At 44.2% G+C, this 20,269-nt stretch overlaps 1 protein-coding gene and 1 long non-coding RNA gene across 2 annotated transcripts in view; both read right to left on the bottom strand.

Moving 5' to 3' along the window:
- SYNPR (synaptoporin) overlaps positions 1–19,873 on the bottom strand; it is a 175,586-nt gene extending 155,713 nt beyond the window's left edge. Inside the window, exons 1-2 of the mRNA XM_073350984.2 lie at positions 19,655–19,873; positions 19,497–19,562 (exon numbers count right to left, since the gene is read on the bottom strand). Coding sequence (XP_073207085.1) covers positions 19,497–19,562; positions 19,655–19,672 — 84 coding nt within the window. The 5' untranslated portion in view covers positions 19,673–19,873. The remainder of the gene's footprint in view (positions 1–19,496; positions 19,563–19,654) is intronic.
- On the bottom strand, positions 4,456–9,336 carry LOC144930761 (uncharacterized). The gene is made up of 2 exons (XR_013636118.1): positions 8,841–9,336; positions 4,456–8,457 (listed from the first exon to the last, which is right to left on the bottom strand). It is a non-coding gene; the product is annotated as an uncharacterized LOC144930761 (long non-coding RNA).
- Positions 19,874–20,269: the final 396 nt, after the last annotated feature.

Below are 20,269 nucleotides of genomic sequence, written 5' to 3'. Positions count from 1 at the left end.
GGAAGCGCTCCTAGTGAGGACACACACCACTGACAGAAGGGTAGTGTGGACATCAGCCACAGCAGTAATTAATGTGGTCGCTGTAAGTCGACCTAACATAGGTCGACTTAAGACTGTCGTGTAGAAATAGCCGTAGAAGTCTCCAAAACATTCATGAATAGTTTCTCTGTATGCACCTATCTCTAGTCATCAGTTTGAAAGGTCATTTTGTGCTACAGTCAATGCTTGGCAGAGTGCATCTTCTGCACTTTAAGAACCATTCACACTCAAATGCATCCCCGCTTCTTTATGCAAGATTAGCATAAAATACTGTTCTAACACACTAAGTGACACTGCATGTATCAGCTCGCTGAGATCAAAGAGACACAGCAGCAAAGAATTAATTAAAATGTTAAAATTAAGCAGGAAGGCGCCTATTGTTTAATCTGTTAGCAGGCATCTTATTTGAAAGAGGGATCGAAATTCGAGTCATATGCTCTTGCCCTCCTTGTAGATGATAATCATGAGGGCTTTGCTGGATTTATCAGAAGCTGGATTTAAAAAACACACATTTGCCTTTGATTTTGGAGGGATATATTCAAATTACAGGCCCCAAATAGTGATTGTGGAAACTGCCTAATTTTAAAACACTTTTCATTCATTAATAAATATTTATATGGTAGCAGCCGCCAAAGCCTCCAAGGAAGATTAAGGTCCCATTGTACAGGGTGCTGTACAAACACAGAAGCAGTCCCTGATGCAGAGCGTTTGCCGTCTCAAACATGGGGCTGTGACTCTACTGAATCTAACTCTTCCCCACAATCTGAGGTGTAGTTCCCCCAGGATTGTACACCCCCCGCCCCCCATCTGTCATTGACATGAACAGCCTCCCCTGGTGGTTCTGTACAGTCCAAACTTCTAACCACTTACCACTCTTGCTCTGGGCTGGAGTGTGGTGATTGAATACCCGTTCAGATTCAACACTAGTTCACTGCCAGAGTAAACATGTGATTTTTTTTCTTTTAATCTCTACCTAAACACCCAGCTAAATGCAGGAAGCGTTATCCTTCAAGGCAGGATATTTCTCTCCTTGTGTCCAACACAGAAGATGTGTCCTCAGCTGGATAATTCCTCATCACCAGGGGCCCCATCCTACTTGAATCAAAGGACTCACTGGTTTGGGGGGTGAGCTTCATTGTGGGCACCCACTCAGCACTCAAAGAAGTGCCTAGAACCTTCTATGAACAAGACCCCGGTACAGACTGTGCATGTGTGGGGTCAAGGTTCCCTTCACAAGTTGCTCTTGCTTAGAGAATGGGGGGGCTGGGTGGGAGGTCAAGGCTCCCTTCACAAGTCGCTCTTGCTTGCACCCCGGATGAGTTTATGCCAGCTGTCGGAATGCGGAACCATTTCTTCACTTAGACGTTTGAATGACAGTGATCAAATCACTTTCACACATTACAGCCCTGGCCCTGCACAGCCATTACTGTCACATCAGAGCCTTATCCAGAATTTTGTACCACCCTACGTCCAGTGCAGAGTTTCATTAAAGTGAACACTAAGACAAAGGCAAAAGAACAACAGTAACCATTGTGCTGCTGGTGAAGAGGAGAATAAATCCTGGTGGAGAGTTATATGGATTTATGGTGGACACAAACTACATCTAATGGCTTTAACTGGCTGGAGATGAACTACAAAGCTAAAAAAAAAGTGTGTTTGTGCTCTTGTTGTGTTTATTAATGATGCAGGGTCCACTAGACACTTCCCTACTCTGCCAGTGACCTACTGTGTGATCTTGGGCTAGTCACTTGTGTCTCTATCATTCAGTTTCCCCAGCTGCATAATGGGGACAATAGAGAGATAAGGTGGGGGAGGTAATATATTTTACTGGACCAACTTCTCTTGGGGAGACAAGTTTTCGAGCTTACAAACAGCTCTTCTTCAGACAAGCTCGAAAGCTTGTGTCTCTCACCAACAGAAGTTGATCTAGTAAAAGATATCACCTCACCCACCTTGTCTAGTATCCTGGGACCAATATGGCTACCACAGCACAGCGGACAACAACGGGGATAATGCTACCTTCTGCCCTTTGCGAAGCGTTTTAAAAATCTAAGGATGAATAAAGCACTATATAAAAGCCCTTGTAACCAACACGTCAAAGTGAGTCACATCCCCCTTCAGTGCCCAACGCACAGATGATGCGTGTGTTATAACCCCCACATACAGAGCCTGCTTCTGACACTCTAGCTGTAGAGGCTGATGCGTGTTGCTACAGAGGGCCCTGGGTCAATCCCTGGGCATGGATAACAAGGTGTCTGTCATGCACAAACTTCAACTTTTTTATTTTGTAATTTTATTTTCTCAATTTTTTTTAATATTAAAAACATCAAACCTTGATTTCCATGTTTTATTTTTGCAAGAGGATGCTTTGGCAGTAGGAGGGACTAGGACAACATAAAGTAACTTCTCCAAACTGACAGGGGAAGTTAAACCAGCACCTTCAATACCAGAAGCATGAGCCTCTACCACTTGAGCTAAAGAACAAACTCCCTGCAGTAGAAGCACGAGCAGACTCATAGACCTCTGCTGTGAACTAGCTAATATAGTGGACAGAGAAAAACCCACATTCTTTTAGTGCAACACCACAATATGACACCACAGACTGAAGCCTGAGCTACAACTTTCCCAGTCCTCCTCTGAGAACAGAGAAGACTGTTTGGAGCCCATTGTTTTGAATGTGTATTTTAATTAGAAACCTCATCGCCTCCAATTCCCAAACAGTTGGGAGAAAAACTCTCTCTGAAAGACTCAGAATCCCGCAGGCTCATTTGGGGGCTGAGAGCAGTGGCTCCTCCAGTTTCAATCCAGATAGATAAAACCATCCCACTCCATTTCTTCTGTGCTCTAGTGAAAACAAGGAAGTCGGGACTTAATATTGCAGCTATTTCTAAGGCTAAACACAAGGAGAAAATAAACTTTGGAACAAAACGTTTGAGTCCAACTCTATGCACTGTAAAGGAGCGGAAAAGGGCACGCTAAAAATGTTCATTTGCTGTTGACCTTTCAGCCAAGGAGCTTTAAACCTGTCACACGCAGGGGAGAAAAAAGGATAATATTTAGTGCCTGCCGCTAGAACAACAGCTGCTTCTGACCATCCGACTTTTATTCCATGCCCCACGTGCAGTTCCACTACTACTGACAAATGTCAGACCAGGAGGGGCTGGGCTTTGAGTCCAGCGTTCCTGGAAACACTATGTTTGTTGGCCATATAGGAACGTAAAGCACAAGGTGTTTCTTGGAGTATTACAACTTGGACTCTGAGCACAACTTGGACTCTGAGCATGTGCATCATTAGCAGGGACAATAATAGGTGCCATGTGTCAGCCATGAGCCACCTACAATCACAAGAAAATAACAGCAGTGAAGACTGCCTTATGGGTTTTTCAGGAGGCATAACACAAGCTAATTAACTCATGGACTGGCAAGGAAGATTAATACACTTCTACTATGAGCCTTGATTCCGTCAGGGGAACATCTGGATGCAGATTCCCCAAAGCCCACCTCAAGCCAGGAATGCAGTGGCTCAGGTTGCTCACCACCTCTCTCTCTCCAGGCATTACAAGAATGCACAATAAAGAGAGATACCTGAATAGAGGTCAATAGTTAGGCAATAGATAAGGTGCCAGCAGAAGGCACTCAAGGACATTGAGTGCACAGCATTTTACATATAGCTGTTAATACCTGGCTCAAAGCTGACTGAGCCCGGAAAGGAAGAGACAAGGTGAAGGCGTCTGGCAAGTCTTCTGATACAGCATGTTTCCCAACTAGCTTTCCACAGTACACAGCAAATCCTGCTGCATCCCAGTTCAGAGATGCTGCTCCCATGATCTCTCCTACATCCGGGGTGTGACTCAGGAACTACATGCTTGCCTAACTCCTTACGGCAATAAAAAGAGATGATGGAAACAATCAATATGTAACATACACATACAGCCAAATCCCACTCAGATATCCAATTGCTGCATAAGAAGATCTGAGCTTCGGTTTATAATTTCAAACCACAGAAACGGTAGATTTGCATCATCCAAGGAATTTCACATTAAGGCAAAGCATTAACATTAGCAGAAAAGGAGGCTAAAACGCCACTAGAATATAACCAATATTTTTTAAAAAAATTCAAAACTCCACTGGAGTGCCACTATAGATCTTCCTCTCAGGTATAAAAAAATCTTAAGGATTTTAGACAGGATTCCTCTCTTGGTGAAATTCTGGGGGAATTTTCTCCCTCAATACTTTGCTTTCATGTATTTCTAAAGGAATATTCTACTTGAACGTCTGCAGCGCTTTCTGGTATTTCTCATGGAATAAAGATCGAGTTGACAGGCCAGCAGTGTCGCAAGGCAATCAGATCCGATTTATTTCTAACTTTGGTTCTGGATGTGTACACTTCCTGTCTTCTGAAACGGCCTGAACCTAATGAGAGCTTTATGTTCCACAGATTTCTGCTCCCGCATCTTGGTCTAATGCTCCAGGTTAAATACCATGTCATTCAAGAGATATGGGGCCTGATTCCCCTTTCACATACACTTAGGGTGACCAGATGTCCCTTTTTTAAAGGGACAGTCCCATTTTGGGGGACTTTTTGTTATATAGGCACCTGTTACTCCCCACCCTCTGTCCCGTTTTTTCACAGTTGCTATCTGGTCACCCTACATACACTGGACATTACACCACTGACTTACACCTGTATAGCATAAGGACCATCTCACGTACTTGGTGGACTTGCTAGACTTCAGTTTGTTTAATATGGTACCTAGGACAGCACGGACTCTGAAGGATGTAAGCATGCAACTATTTAACTCTGTCTTGGAAAGCTACGCGCATTAGTGCGCATGGACCTCCAAGCACATGCTCAAGCTGGGCTTTGTACACGCACCTGTAATCCATGTGCCTAATAGGGAGAATTGTCTCTAAGAGACCCATTGTGGGGAGGTAGGAGTGAGTTGCGTCTGGGTCATTGTTGCTAGGCAGATTTAGCACTCCACATCCAGAAGCTGCTGGATTTGGATGTGGTAGTTTTGGGTCTGGTCCAATAGGTTCACTGGTGCCGGGGTCAGGCTCTGTCAGACCACACAGCCAGGGCAGCTGCTTTGCAGAAGGCCATGTGACCTGTGTGAGTTGGAAGAAGCTGAGCGCAGGAGCAGGAAGCAGGCTGTTGTCCCTAACCCTGAAGCATTTTGCAGCAGGGTTTTCTTTAAATCTATACACTTAATTGAGCGGTTGGTTAATCCGTCAGCTGACTGGCTAGCCGTGATTTCAGGAGAGGAAGAGTCTGCCTGGATTCCATGAAGATTCCTACAAGCAAGTGGAGGGAAGATGTTGTTTTAGATTTGGTGGCCAAAGACTCTAACTGAGACTTAGATGAACTAACCCTAAGCTTTTGGGAACTCTCCGTTTCTTCTCACTGTGTTTCTGTGGGGACTGAACTGTTCAGATTTTAATTTGTTTTCTTTATTTATGTTTATGTATAACTGTGAAGATAATGTGTGTGGATTATAAAATAGCTATGTTATGCTGTGAAAATTAGATTATTAATTTGTTTATCATAAGACTTTATAAAGTTATTTAATTGAATTCATTTCTTTAGTTCCTTTTGGGACTTGAATGTGGGGAGACTGACCCTGTGCAGTCCTTGCTGAAAATCCTTAAAAGCCCGAACTCTGGGTCTCCAGCTACTTTTCTTATGGGAGTTGGGGGTTTTAGGCATCGGCGAAGGGCGATGAAGCGAACTCTAGCCCACTCAAAGGTTACTAGCTAGGATTAGAAAAGTAATACGTGCACACAAATCAGACACTCGGCTGTGTGTGCACAGTTACGCATGATCTGCTAACGAAGAAATAAATAGTTCTTTATTTATACCGTGTGGTACTTCTTTGGGAAAACTTCCTTAGGTGAATGTATCCTATTGCCAAACTTATTACAATACAATATTTTGCATCACAATTAGAGCCACTGAAAAATCCATAATTATATAGGCACTCTAAGCACCTGCTCAAAGGGGGCGGGGGGAAGGTTCCAGTCATTCTGATTAAGAAAGTAAAATCTTCTAAATGTGAAAAAGCTTCTTCTGACAAAATGGTGCCCAAAACAGCCATAAGAGTAAATAATGCAGAGTAAATGAAGCAATAATTTACAGTTTGCCAAAGTTCAGCACTCTGCCAAATAAAACCACGCTGTCACGACCTTAGCAACTACGTCACGTTTTGCAATACATATGCCATTCTTAACAAGACACCTTAGAAGCAGCACATCCACACAGCATGTTGTGTGATCTTTTGTACTTTTTACAGTAATTTTAGAGACACTAGCGGAAGATTAAAATATATGAGTTATATGTACCCTTGTTTCGAAGTTATGTTACTGACCAAACAGAAAGGTGGCTATGCGCTATTTTATGTATTGTTTTACAGTCTACGCTGTTTAACGGCCTCTGATACAAAAGGGGAAAGACTGAATTTGCCTGTGTGTGGAACTGAATGTTAGGATGCCCACAGTACTGTACCTGGGACAGTATCACGTGCTTTCTGTACCACCACGTGATTGCTTCAGCAAAAAGGGACTAGAGAGTTCCTTTCTCTAGGACAGATGTACATACAGAGGCTGGGGGAAATGATACCTTCTCTTTGGATTGCTAGGCGACTCACTACACAAAAAACGTTAACGTAACCAGAGTTACCACGGCCTTCAAGTCAGGGATCCAGAACTCAGGTTTCCAATCGTAACAGTAGCAGCTTGCTCACTGAGCAAAGCTTCTCTGGCATCCCAGCCTTCCCCAGCCCTTTGTGCAGGATCTGCACCCACAGATGTCAATTTGTAAGGCTTTTTACCCAGTGGCTGAAATCATGCAGACGTCAATGTATAGGAAAGAAATGGCTGAAGCATCTCCCCGATACAAATTGGCAAGAATACTTCTGATACACATTACTGTAGTGTGTCTAATGACACAGTTCTCTGCCCCCATGCCTCTTCATTGAAAGTCAAATCATTTTTGCTCTTCCCTTCACAGACTCTTGACTTGCATATATAATAAACATTTAGCATTAATCAGTCTCTCTCCCCAGCCCCTATTTTGAGTGCTTAGAACATTCACACACACATGGTGATAATACCAGCTTTTCTTCCATCACAAAGAAGCCTCACCAAAAACCGATCTCACCCGTTTCAATGACAAATGCCTACCGAAGCAAACAGGGACCACATAACTCCAAAGAGTTTCCTATTTTGTGCAGCAGTGTTTCATGGCTCTGTGGTTATGGCACTTACTGAGATGTGGGAGACTCAGATGAGTGTTTCAACCCTCTGCCCCAAATACACTTCATCCTGGACCTGAGAAACCTTCTTAATGGAAGATTCATCAAACCTGATAAGACCCCTCAAAAAATTCACAACCAGCTCTATTTATAAAGTTATTAGGAGTCACAGGGGGCATTATTATAGATGATCTGGTTAGTTCTGTCATTAAAGGCAGGGAGTTAGCTATTCAAAGAAATGCTTATTATCAGCTGCAATGCATTTCGTTTTAGATGCAGAGCATATCACCGGTAAAGGATGATCTTTCCTAGTCTTTATTTGATTGATTATTTCCTTACATATGGTTGCTGCCTACAGGTTATATCCACAAAAGGAAAGAGGAATGTAGCTAACTCTAGCAGACTGTTTGTCTCAGTCCTCCCATTATACGTTTTTCTGTTGGACGCTGAGAATTATATTTTGACTCTCTGATGAACACTATCAAAAACAGTTTCAAAGACTTTGTATTTCAAGACAGAAAGCAATAAAGTAAACAACTGTGCTCTCCATTGATGAAAGCACTTTAAGTTCCCATCTCAAGAGAGATGAAATAATATAGCAAATACTGAAGGGAAAAGGCATCTGTATCCAGACAATTTTAATTTTAGTCTCTAAGGTGCTACAAATACTCCTCGTTGGTTTTAATTTTAAAGTTACTGAAGGAATTAAATCAATACTGATCCCACTGTCTCTTGTCAACCGTACTTTTGTGTTTAATTTAATTAATTGATTAAATGCTAAAAGACAACCACTCAGACCAGAAATCACATGCCTCCAATTTATGTTCAAGTCATCAAAAAAAAAAAAAGTAATTTGAAATCCATAAAACCTATTTTGTCCAGGCTCACTTTGTAACACTAACTTTCAGAGGAGAAAAAAATAGCACAGCTCTTATCGGCAAGATCTGAGTAAAGTCCAACTTCTTCCCTTCAAGTTAATACACAGAGTTAGACTACGTTAACATGTGCAGTACTGCCAGCCCCACACATTCAAACATTGTGAGATTATCATAGAAAAGAGATTATATCACTCATGGATTTGCAGTTCTTTTATTTGTCTTCCAGTGTTTGAACCTTGAGAGTTTGCATCTTCAAGTTTTTCTCTGCTACCATGAAGGCTAGAAATGTACTATTTTTTTAAAAAAAAAAAAAAAAGGAGGACTTGTGGCACCTTAGAGACTAACCAATTTATTAGAGCATAAGCTTTCGTGAGCTACAGCTCACTTCTTCAGATGCATATCGTGGAAACTGCAGCAGGCTTTATATATACACAGAGAATATGAAACAATACCTATTCCCACCCCACATGCAGGACAGTGGGGTGGGAATAGGTATTGTTTCATATTCTCTGTGTATATATAAAGCCTGCTGCAGTTTCCACGATATGCATCTGAAGAAGTGAGCTGTAGCTCACGAAAGCTTATGCTCTAATAAATTGGTTAGTCTCTAAGGTGCCACAAGTCCTCCTTTTCTTTTTGCGAATACAGACTAACACGGCTGTTACTCTGAAACCTATTTTTTAAAGTGAAAGCTGAGAGTCTCATGTAATCACATGACTCCAGGAGCTGAGGCTTTAAGAAAAGCACTAAATATCCAGAGAGTTGGCAACCCTGCATGTGTTCTTATTGCTTTTACCTCCTTTACCCCAATCCTATCTATGGACTGTAACAACAACTTGTTCCATCTTGTCTTAAATTAGATTATGAGCTCTTCATGGTATAGGTCAGGGGTTCTCAAACTGGGGTCGGGGTTGCGAGGTTATTACATGGGGGGTCACGAGCTGTCAGCTTCCACCCCAAACCCCACTTTGCCTCCAGCATTTATAATGGAGTTAAATATATAAAAGTGTGTTTTTAATTTATAAGGGGGGTTGCACTCAGAGGCTTGCTATGTGAAAGGGGTCACCAGTACAAAAGTTTGAGAACCACTGGTATAGGTGGTCTTTTAATGTACTTTGACACCACCTAGCATAATAGGGTCCCGATTTTAAATGGAGAACCCTGCTACCGGCCCCTCTCAAATAATAAAAATAATACATGTGGAAGAGTTTCTACCCGCAGGCCACTGGGATCCTGGTTTGAGCGTTGGGTGAAGCTGTATGCAAGAGTTACAGTGCCAATTATCAGGACTAGGTCTGTTCTTAGGGCCTGGTGCCACAAGAGGCTGAGCCCATGGTTCAAGACATTCAATGTGCTTAAAACCTATTGAAGTTAATGGGATTTGAGGTTTCTCTCACCTTTAACGGTATATATAAAGCTTTTGTAAAATAACGCATGATTTTAGGGAGTTTCCATAGCAAAGGGTGACAGTGCTGTCTAAACAGCAACAGCAGGTGGCTACTAGAACAATCGGGCTCAGTTCACAGCTCTGCCAGTGACTCACCGTGTGCCCTTTGTCGAGTCATTTAAGCACGCTAAGAGAGAACCCTTAGTACATTCTTCAAGGCTTTACAGTCAACATGACATTATGCCATGCTGCCTATAAGCAATCAACCAGGTAATGATGCTTAGTCAGAGCGACTCATGTGACACTGACATAATTATATTCAAGTACTGTACATGGTTTCATAGTCACTTTTAAAACGGAACAATGTAACACTGGCAAACGAGGTGCCAGCTTATGCCAAGGTCCCTGTGCCTCACCTGGATACTGACAAACACATAGCTGGAATGAGTCTGGCTCACCCAGGTATAGGTATTGTTAAAACAGGTATTAGAATTATAAAAATGTGCTCATTGTTTAGACTTGATTGAATGTTTGTAAATTGCTGCCTACATTAATCTCACTTATGACATCTGTATCCCACGTTACAAGGTAATAGCTGAGCATTTCATAGAATCATAGAATATCAGGGTTGGAAGGGACCCCAGAAGGTCATCTAGTCCAACCCCCTGCTCGAAGCAGGACCAATTCCCAGTTAAATCATCCCAGCCAGGGCTTTGTCAAGCCTGACCTTAAAAACCTCTAAGGAAGGAGATTCTACCACCTCCCTAGATAACGCATTCCAGTGTTTCACCACCCTCTTAGTGAAAAAGTTTTTCCTAATATCCAATCTAAACCTCCCCCACTGCAACTTGAGACCATTACTCCTCGTTCTGTCATCTGCTACCATTGAGAACAGTCTAGAGCCATCCTCTTTGGAACCCCCTTTCAGGTAGTTGAAAGCAGCTATCAAATCCCCCCTCATTCTTCTCTTCTGCAGGCTAAACAATCCCAGCTCCCTCAGCCTCTCCTCATAACTCATGTGTTCTAGACCCCTAATCATTTTTGTTGCCCTTCACTGGACTCTCTCCAATTTATCCACATCCTTCTTGTAGTGTGGGGCCCAAAACTGGACACAGTACTCCAGATGAGGCCTCACCAATGTCGAATAGAGGGGAACGATCACGTCCCTCGATCTGCTCGCTATGCCCCTACTTATACATCCCAAAATGCCATTGGCCTTCTTGGCAACAAGGGCACACTGCTGACTCATATCCAGCTTCTCGTCCACTGTCACCCCTAGGTCCTTTTCCGCAGAACTGCTGCCTAGCCATTCGGTCCCTAGTCTGTAGCGGTGCATTGGATTCTTCCATCCTAAGTGCAGGACCCTGCACTTATCCTTATTGAACCTCATCAGATTTCTTTTGGCCCAATCCTCCAATTTGTCTAGGTCCTTCTGTATCCTATCCCTCCCCTCCAGCGTATCTACCACTCCTCCCAGTTTAGTAAATTTGCATTGTCAGCCTCCGTGACGGGGCAAATCACTAGACCGCAAAGGGGCATGAATGAGTGTGAAATGCTGGCTTTCCAACAGAAGGCATTAGGTCCTGCCCCACACAAAAGACCCATCAACACCAGACAAACTATTGCCGAACATCAGAGGACAAAAGACTTTGTTGATTGTTCTTTCTCCCTGAGTGCTCCCCCCCCCCATGAAGAGGAGAGGTGCAAGTGGATTCTTCCCATCCGCTAAGTTTGCAACGCAAAACCGAAGGAGGGAAGGAATAAAAAGCCCTAGCAAGGAGGAACTGTATCTCTATACTGCTTGGACTCTCCAGGGCAAGATTTTCTAGGCCTAAACAAGAGATCCTCAGTGTTAAGCCTGGGGTAGCCCTAGGACATAGAGTTTGCTTATTATACAAGCTTCTATTACCTTTTGAAACTTAAAACTGTAACTCATTTGTGTGTGCATGTTTACCTGCTTTAACCTTTAAAAGATTCTTACTTCCTTTTCCTAGTTAATGGATCTTTAGATAGATTATGATAGGATTTGCTACAAGCATCATCTTTGGTGTGAGGTCTAAGGAGCAACTGACCTGGGTAAGTGACTAGTCCTTTGGGACTGGGAGCACCCTGAATAGTATCGTGACTTTTGGTGAAAGGGACCAGCCCTCAGAGAGACAAGCTTACCTGGGTAGCAAGATAGACCGGAGTACCCAAGGGGACTGTCTGTGACTCCACATTAAGGCTGTTATAGTGTGTGAGGGATTTACACTTGATAATTGGTTGGTGAAATCTAAGTGTAGAACTCACAACCAGTTTAGTGTTTGCACCCTGCTTCTTATTACTTATGCTTTTGAGCCACTAAAGGACAGCTTGACACATGTTCTATTGTATCCCTCTCCCTGACCCTGCCTGTGTCAGATCTGTGGGGAAGGGGACACAGCTTCACAACCTTTAGTCAGGGCCTAATTCATAACGGAGTATCTGGCTGCTAGTGTAGTGTAAGCATCACCAGGCAGACAACAAGGCTACGTTAAAACCTCTGCTCTAAATGCATGAGGGTCAAATATCCCTCTTCTGGCCCTGACTAGGGATGGATTTAGGGGCAGACGACTGCTATTTTTGTTGTTAGCGACAAAAGGGAAAACAGAATGTTTGACATGTTTCCAGTATTCCATATGCAGATTTGTTTGTCACTAACCTCCTAGAATGTTCTGGACCTTTATAGAACCTTGTGAAACCTTCCAGACTTTGAGAACTACATTTTCCCTGAGCCTCCACTGTTGTCAGCCAGGCCCTCCCGGGTATTTAAGGTGAATGGCTTCACCAATCAGTCAGTGAGATATAAGAACGAAGTGATGTGAGAGCCCAGCTGCGATATTATGAACCTTGTTTTATTGTGTAATTGTGAAAGTCTACTTGTGTTTTAAGACTTGAAGAGTGTGAGTAGCTACTAATAAAGGACATATTTAATGAGACGCCAGAGATCTCTATCGAACCCCTATCTATGCAACACTATAAAAGAAATACCGTTACTTCTTGGCATGAATAAATACAGATTACCAGATCCTAGCATGCAAATGTATGGTCTTATATGACAGTGATAAATCATACATGTAAAAACCATGCAAAGTCGTGAAATGGGCTACAAATGCAATAAAAAGATAAGGTATTCAGAAGTTTAACAAATGGGCGGTGGGGGACTGAAGATGCTCCTCACTTGGTATGCCATTTGGCCTGGCCCCAACCCTGGCAAATCCCTGCATCTATGTGTAGCCCTGCTGACCTCAACAATTCTGTGCTGCGGTCCATCTGACACAGTTCCCATTACAGGCCCTCCATTTGTAAGTTCCCCATTTGCACAGATCAGGTGGTTGGATAGCTTCCTTATTGGAAGGCAGAAATCAAACTCGCACAGGGAAATGTAAAGGATGGCTTGAGGCTGCTTTAAAAACTATGGGTCTGTAATACAGTCTGTAGAATAACTTGCTATCCAGAAATGTCTTAATTAAAACAGATGCTAACCTTTACCTCATGACCCAAAGTATCCAGGATGACATGTTTTTCTAGGCCCATCTCTCCTGATGGCTTTTCAGGACACACTTGGTAGCATTCAGCTCCGATGTCCTTTCGTATATCAAGCAAAACAATCTGACTAAAACACTCTATGGGTCAGCTGACTAACAGCATTGAGCAGGGCTTAAATTCTCAGAGTATTTTCTCCCCCCCTTCTACACCCCCCCACCCGCATTCCTCCTGCCCCCAGCATGCTATAAAACTCCACAGGGGTTGAAAATATTTACCGGCACTCCGCTCTGGACAGCTTCAGCTGAATTTACGTCTTGTCACTGAGACAAAAGCAAGGCTGTTGCTACCAGTCTGTCAAGAGCTTTAACTTTGTATCATAGATCTATGTAATGTTTGCAAGGCATAATCAAAAGGCTACAGAGTCAAGGCAAATGTGACTTGTGACAGACTGATAGAAGCAGCCTTGCCCTGGCTCTGCATGCTGACCAATCAGCTGACCAATGGAGTGCTGAAGATGACTTGGGAATTGGAATGCACAATTCCCATTAGAAATTGGGCAGGTTGGATGTCCAGTTGCCCTGTACAGCTTTGCAAATCTCAGCCACATATAATAAAGATGCTCATATATAATGATTATCTAAACTCATAAATCCTGTACTTCATTTTAAAGATCTCAGGTTCACTAAGCATTTTAATGTCCAAATGCCAATTGTCTCATCCAAAACACCTAGTGATCATTTTTCAGAACATTACAGTGTGGGCAGATTAAAATACCCATTCTGATTTACATTGCAGGGTTTTCTGTCACTAATTAACAGGCTGTAAAAATACCAATTAATTAAACATCCATGTAACCCTACCAGTAGCAATGTTGGGAGGTGGGTTTACACGCTGAGCACTTTTGAAAATCTGGCCTTATGATTTGTCCTTTAGTGTAAATGACTTAGTCCCTCCCTGGTAAAAACAGCACCTGCTTACTCTAGGGGAGTATCGACACCAGGCTTTTTCTGTCAAAAATGGCCCCACTGTTGCCACCATATGAGTGTAGAAAGGGCTCCAGGTAGCCAGGTGCTGTCTATATCCTGTTCAGATCAGGAAGGTACTTAGCACCTTCTCTACATTAGGGCTCTTACGTGGGAAGCTGAACTGGTGGGAAAACTCAGAAATAAGCCTAGTGTAGACAAGGCTAACATGACACTTGATTCTCCAGACTTGAGTTTACGACGTCGGCTTTAAAAACAACAATATAAATGTGAAAAGAAAAGGAGTACTTGTGGCACCTTAGAGACTAACAAATTTATTTGAGCCCAAGGCAATCATAGCACCCTGGGCTCCTAAACCTGCAGCAATTTCACTGTTTGGGTGTAGATATTAAAAATGATACTTTGACTCATACTGTTTTTTATAGATAGAATTATAAAAAAGTCAAGAAGTTACTTCACGTTTGAGGATGAACTTTTGCATGCGCTGTAGCAAATGACAGAGAAAAAGCAGAAATCCGTCAAGACTTGGCTAACATTAAGAAGTACTTTGGAAAAACCTTGTATTTACAAATAATTCTGCCTACAATAATGCCATATATTTTTGTGTATATACACATGCACCATATATATGGGTGTGAGCATATATGTGTCTATATCTATATTGAGAGAAAATTCTGCTTTTCCTTGCCTCCTAACTTGTTTGTTGTTGGCAGAAACACATGTACGAGAGCTATTTCTCAGTTGACTGGCAATGCTCTGTTTGTGACATCGCAACTGGCTGCTGAGGCTTGCAATGAGAGAAATAAGCAGCAGAAACAGATGAATCCTTAAGAAACAAATATCCTCTTTTCATGCAAATGTTTCTAACAACAACAAACAAGGGAAGAAAGAACAACAGACAGAACTGCTTTTAAAGAAGTCTTTCCAACATTTTGACACTAGCTCAAAAAAGTGAAATATATAAAATCCAGACAGTGCAACTCTTAATTGTCTTACTGCACAAAGAATTATATATCTGTCAATGTTATAATGTTACTGTTCTGTACTGGCAGTAATATCCACCTCCATTGCTTAATAGTTAAAGTCTCTTGCAAACCTCTTTTCTCATCTTTCTTTTATTGGACCTAAATCAATTTAGTCTCTAAATCCCCTGAATCCATAATTTTGCTTGAAATGAGATTACAAAGCAGCTGATGATGTACATGAGAAATATAAATAAAAATATATTACACACAGACTTGCATCGCTATCCAGAGAAATCAGCCCTTTTTAAAATGCTTCCTTTTGCAACATTCTCTCTTTAGATGTTTGGTGCTCATCAAAAGATGATACTGGAAAACAGAGAGAAACCACACATCAGTACACTTTGGGTAAGTTTCTCCTGCATCAGTCTGCTACCGCCCTGCTTTTCAAGGTCTGTGTCCTCCTCTTAGAAAAGATTGGCATGTAAGCTGAATTTTGCCCAGCTGTGTGGTGTTTTTTTGATGTGGACATAGAAGGTTGTGACGCTAAACCCATTCCACCAGTTACCTAGATTTATAAATATTTGTGCTTACTTCTCCAGTGGTGATGGGGCTGTAGGTTTGCTAGCCCTTCCAAAAGCTCTGTGGCAATCAGTATTTATAATAAATATAGTTACTGATTATCATGAATTTAGCCTATAAACTGTTCTCTCTAGGGACCTAACTGACAGCAATGAAAGGCTGTGACTGGACTACATTTAAAATGTGCTCATCTGAACTTTTGACTGCTGTATCTGGCACAGTAAAACAGAGAGGCCTGTTTCTAAATATCAAGGGTGTTTAATTCCCTCTGTCTGCCGTAAGATCAAGACAAAGTCATCTCAGTAAATAAACATAACACCTTGTGTTTCTACAGCACTGTCCACGCTGAAGGATTCCCAAAGCTCTTTATGAACAGATAGACAGGATTGACTTCCTATATCCGCGTGTTATTCTTTTCTTTATCATCTTTGTTGTAAAAATCAAACCCCTTCCCCAGAATGCAGACGCTTCTGCGATGAAACATGGCAGCTGCTCAATATCCCACAGTAACACCACACGATCAGTAAGAGCAGGAAGCGAAGAACACCATTTCTCCACAGAAAAATCATATGCACAAATGCAATTTCTGGCTCGAGTGGGACATATTTAGGCAGAAGGGGCGGGGTGGGGGAGAGGAAAGGAGTTTGGTACTTTTTTTTGCTTCTTTATGATATATAAAGAGCTTTTCCCCACCTCGGTATGTTTCCTACTACTTTTTCACTTTAGAAACTGAAACCTGGTCTCTCCTGGAACACCCCTTCTGACTGGAAAACTAGTGGGATTATGACATCACAAAAGAGGAACAAATGACAGGGGGAGTGATTTGCTAGTCAGGCTGCTTAAAATTCTATTTTCAGAATATTTCTTTAAATAAACACACGCCTACTTGGCTAATCTGAGCAACATTTTGGGAGAAAAGGATGTTTGTGGTTAAGATTCCCAGTGCCTGTTCAATTCAATGGTGAGAAAGCTCAGCGCACAAAAAGATATCTGATTCAGCAAAATCAGGAAAGAACAGACTTGACATTTCTTAATATTGCTAAGGTTAAAAAAAACAACACAATCAGGAAAAAGCTATGAGTTTTGTGGTTGCTGAGAAAAAGTTTAGGCCTACTTTACACGTCATAAAGGAGCAAAAAGGCGGCATCAGAAAATTATATAAATTTTCTTTTGAAATCTTTAAAAAAATACTTTAAAGTTCAATTTATTGCATTACAATTCCACTATCAAATCTCCAACACACAACACTGGATAGGCCTCCTTATAGTTTATGACTATAAAGTCCTGAAAAACTCATCACTACCAACATGAGCAGCTTTGATGAATTCCACTGTGGTCAGCACTTTTTGCATAAAACAAAAATCACTCACACGCCATTCAACATCCAAAATGAAACAGCTGTAAATCCAGCAATTAGCGCTGTACTTTGACTGTTCTGATCAAGTGCCGCTGTGGAATTTGAGAGCTGCCACAGAATCTGCAGGAGTGCTTGGTTTTAAAATTAAAGTGCTTAACAAATGAATGTTCAGAAGAGGTGGGGAATAAAAGAGAGTGCAGACGCACTAGGAGGGCAGGGAGAAAGGACTGCAAGGGGAGATGCAGAGAGGAGCGAAAAGATTGGGGGGGAGGCAAACTGGGAAAAGCAGAAAAATGGATCATATGAAAGGTTTTTAAAATCATCCACACTCTTTTAAACATCAGATACTGAACAGCACTTTCAGTTTCACATACATCTATTTAGAATGAACAATTATTTCCCAACCCCTCTGACATGTTAGCAAAAGATTACAGTTTGCCCACTCTCTCAATGCATAAAGCTCCCTTTAATCCAGTGTACTTCAATGGAGTCAAGAGATGTCTCTCTATAACACTCATATGCTGGCAAGAACACAGGATACCAGGGAAAGAGTTCCACACCCTTGTTTTGCATGTCACCCGTGACCACAAGAGCTTGCTGTCATATGTTAGTGCTGGCTGGTTTGCCCTAGAGAATGAAGTCCACTCTTTAGTCATAGCACAAATTCAGCACTGAGAGCAGCAGTGCAGGCTTCCACTCACTGCCCGAAGAACCTAATGGATGGAGAGGAACCATCTCGTGAAACTGGGAGGCCCAGTTTCTAGACCGAGTTGGTCCTTGCTTGGGAGCTGTACGGAGACCGCCAAGAAAGGGGGGCAAGTTTTATGATGAGGACACTTGTCCATAAGGAACTGGACGAAGAGCCCCGACTCATTTCCCACAGGCCTCCAGACAGCCATCAGAGGAGGGTCATTTTGGTCAATACCACAAGGGAAGCTGTAAGCTGTACACACAGCTTAGATACCAATGTTTCCAGTTCACAACTACAGTAAGCTTTGAAAACAAGTCGTAATGATTGAAAGCACCAAAAGCCTCCCATTGTTTATCCCCTGGCTGGCCTAAATTATCCATATAAAAAATGGGGTCAGGAGTGACATTATAACAGGGACACACGACCGCCCATTACATTTAATACCCATTCAGCAAGAGAAAACACCCTTTCCTTAAAAATTTCACAGGTGCCCAGGCCCTGCTAACAAACTGATGCAGGCAGGACTCCCTGCCCCTGCCATACAAAACCTGATGTTCCAAGTTCCCCAGAAATCCAGAAGCACTAATGCTCAGCATGGCTGTTACAGACACATACATACAAGAGCAGAGCGCCTCTTGAGAATCATTGCAGAGAATGTCCCCAAGCAGCACAGAGCAATATGAATACATATTCTTCCAGCACATTGAAATGCTGGATTCAGAAACACTATATCGAATTTGCAATTTGAATATAAAAATGCACGAAACAGCAAAATATACCTCTTCAAAGGAGATTGCTATATCCCACTACATGTTAATCTACACACACATGTATAACACACAAACATACATGTATCTGACATTTACCAGCCACTCAGCGTTAGGCGAATGTGATTAATCCTACATGACATGCTCTGAACTTTCCCTTCAGACAGCCTCTCCTTCTCCTTCAGACCTACTGGCAGTGGGTGTCATTTGACCTGCAGATTTCACTCTGAATAACGATCAGAGAAACAGTGGCCACTAACCCATTATTTGCCTCCTTTGCAGCTCAGCCTAGAGACAAATTTGCTAAATGTACAATAAAGATTTTTTTTAATGGAGAATGGAAAAAAACAACACAATTCTCCCTCCCCTTCTATTTGTGTGCAAGGATCTGGGGGGCAGGGAAGGAGACGACAGCCAAAGAGCGGAGCCAAAGGGGAGGGTGCTAGAATCCAAAGAACTTTGCAGCTAGGGTGACGGGGGAAGCTAGCTGGGATGGTGTGAGCTACCCCAGCCCAGCCCCTATTTCCTTTCCCCCTTGCTGTCTCCCCCTCATTTCCAAGTCTCCTTTGTCCATCGCTACCCGTTTCCTTAGCTCGCTGCGAGGGGGAACATGTGCACGCAGCCGCCTGTTCTGTGTTTACACTTTTGGAAAGTCTCTGCCTCCACCCTCCCACTCCAGCATGGCTGGAGGAGGCGATCCAGGCTGTGCCCCCCCCAGAGACAGAAGGGCTTCGGCGCATACACACCGACCACTGCGCCTTCAACATGGCCAGGAGTCCATGGCCAGGAACTGGAAGAACACAACAGCACTCGGCGTGCCAGGGTCGGAGCTAGCTGATGAGCACCAAGCCCACCGCCGAGGCACGTCTCTCCCTCCCCAAGCCCCGGGGAAACGGGGAGACCGCGCGGCAGGGGCTTCTCCAGCAGGGGACCGGCCCCGGCACACGAACCGGCACCAGCGCCGGCAAACGCCTCGCCCGCTCCAGGCACTTGGGAGCCAGCTGCAGCCCCCAGCCCCATTGCAAGCCCCTCGCCCAACCAGGGCGCATCCTCTGCCCTGCGCGGCGCGCCCCAGCCAGCTCCTCCGACTCACCCATTCCAGCGCCCGCAGGAAAGCCAGCGGCTCCTTCACCGCCCGGAAGGTGCCCGTGGAGGCGAGCTAGGGAGAAAGCAAACACAAGACGGGATCATGGAGCAGACCGAGAGCCAGCCCCGGCCCGGGCCCTTGCCCCAAGCCGCCTCTCCCCGTACCTGGTTCACCGCCTCCATCGCTGCTCCGAAGCCTCTGCCCCCGACGCCCAAAAGTTCACTGCCCTCCCCGGCTAGCGCGTCAAGGCGCCCAGGCGCCGCTGCGCGCAGAGGCCGCTTGAAGACCGCTGCGCGCCCGGAGAAGCCACCCAGGAGCCGGGGCTGGAGCCGGGCGCTGCGCTCCCTCCACACGGGCACGCCGGGCTGAGGCACACGCCAGCCGAGCGCGCTGGGCGGAGGCAAGGGAGGGGCGGGCCGGGCGCCTCTGCCCCGCCTTCCCGGGCATGGGCGCGCTGGGCTGGGGAGGCCAGGGCGCGCCCCGGGGCCCGCGCGGGGAGGCGAGCAGCTAAGGAGGGGCGCTGCCCGGGAGGGGCTGGGGTGGCAGTGGGCATGGGGCTCAGAGGGGGAAGGAGCCGAGCTGAGGAGCGAGGGGAGCCGGGGTGGGGATGTGAGTTTGGGGCGGGAGGCTGTCGGGTTACAGAGCCTGGGGCAGGGTGGAGGGAAAGGTCCCCGCAGGGCTGAGAGGGGCTAAGGGGAGCCCGAGCGATGGGGGCACGAAGGGATGGGGTGCAGGGGACCAGCTGATGGCTTAGGGCACACTATGGAGTTGGGAAGCCG

This window comes from Lepidochelys kempii, chromosome 7, assembly GCF_965140285.1.
Source record: "Lepidochelys kempii isolate rLepKem1 chromosome 7, rLepKem1.hap1, whole genome shotgun sequence".
NCBI classification, from domain to species: Eukaryota; Metazoa; Chordata; order Testudines; family Cheloniidae; genus Lepidochelys; species Lepidochelys kempii.
Note: the sequence above shows the minus strand (reverse complement) of the source record. Positions and strands in the feature narration are given on the sequence as shown.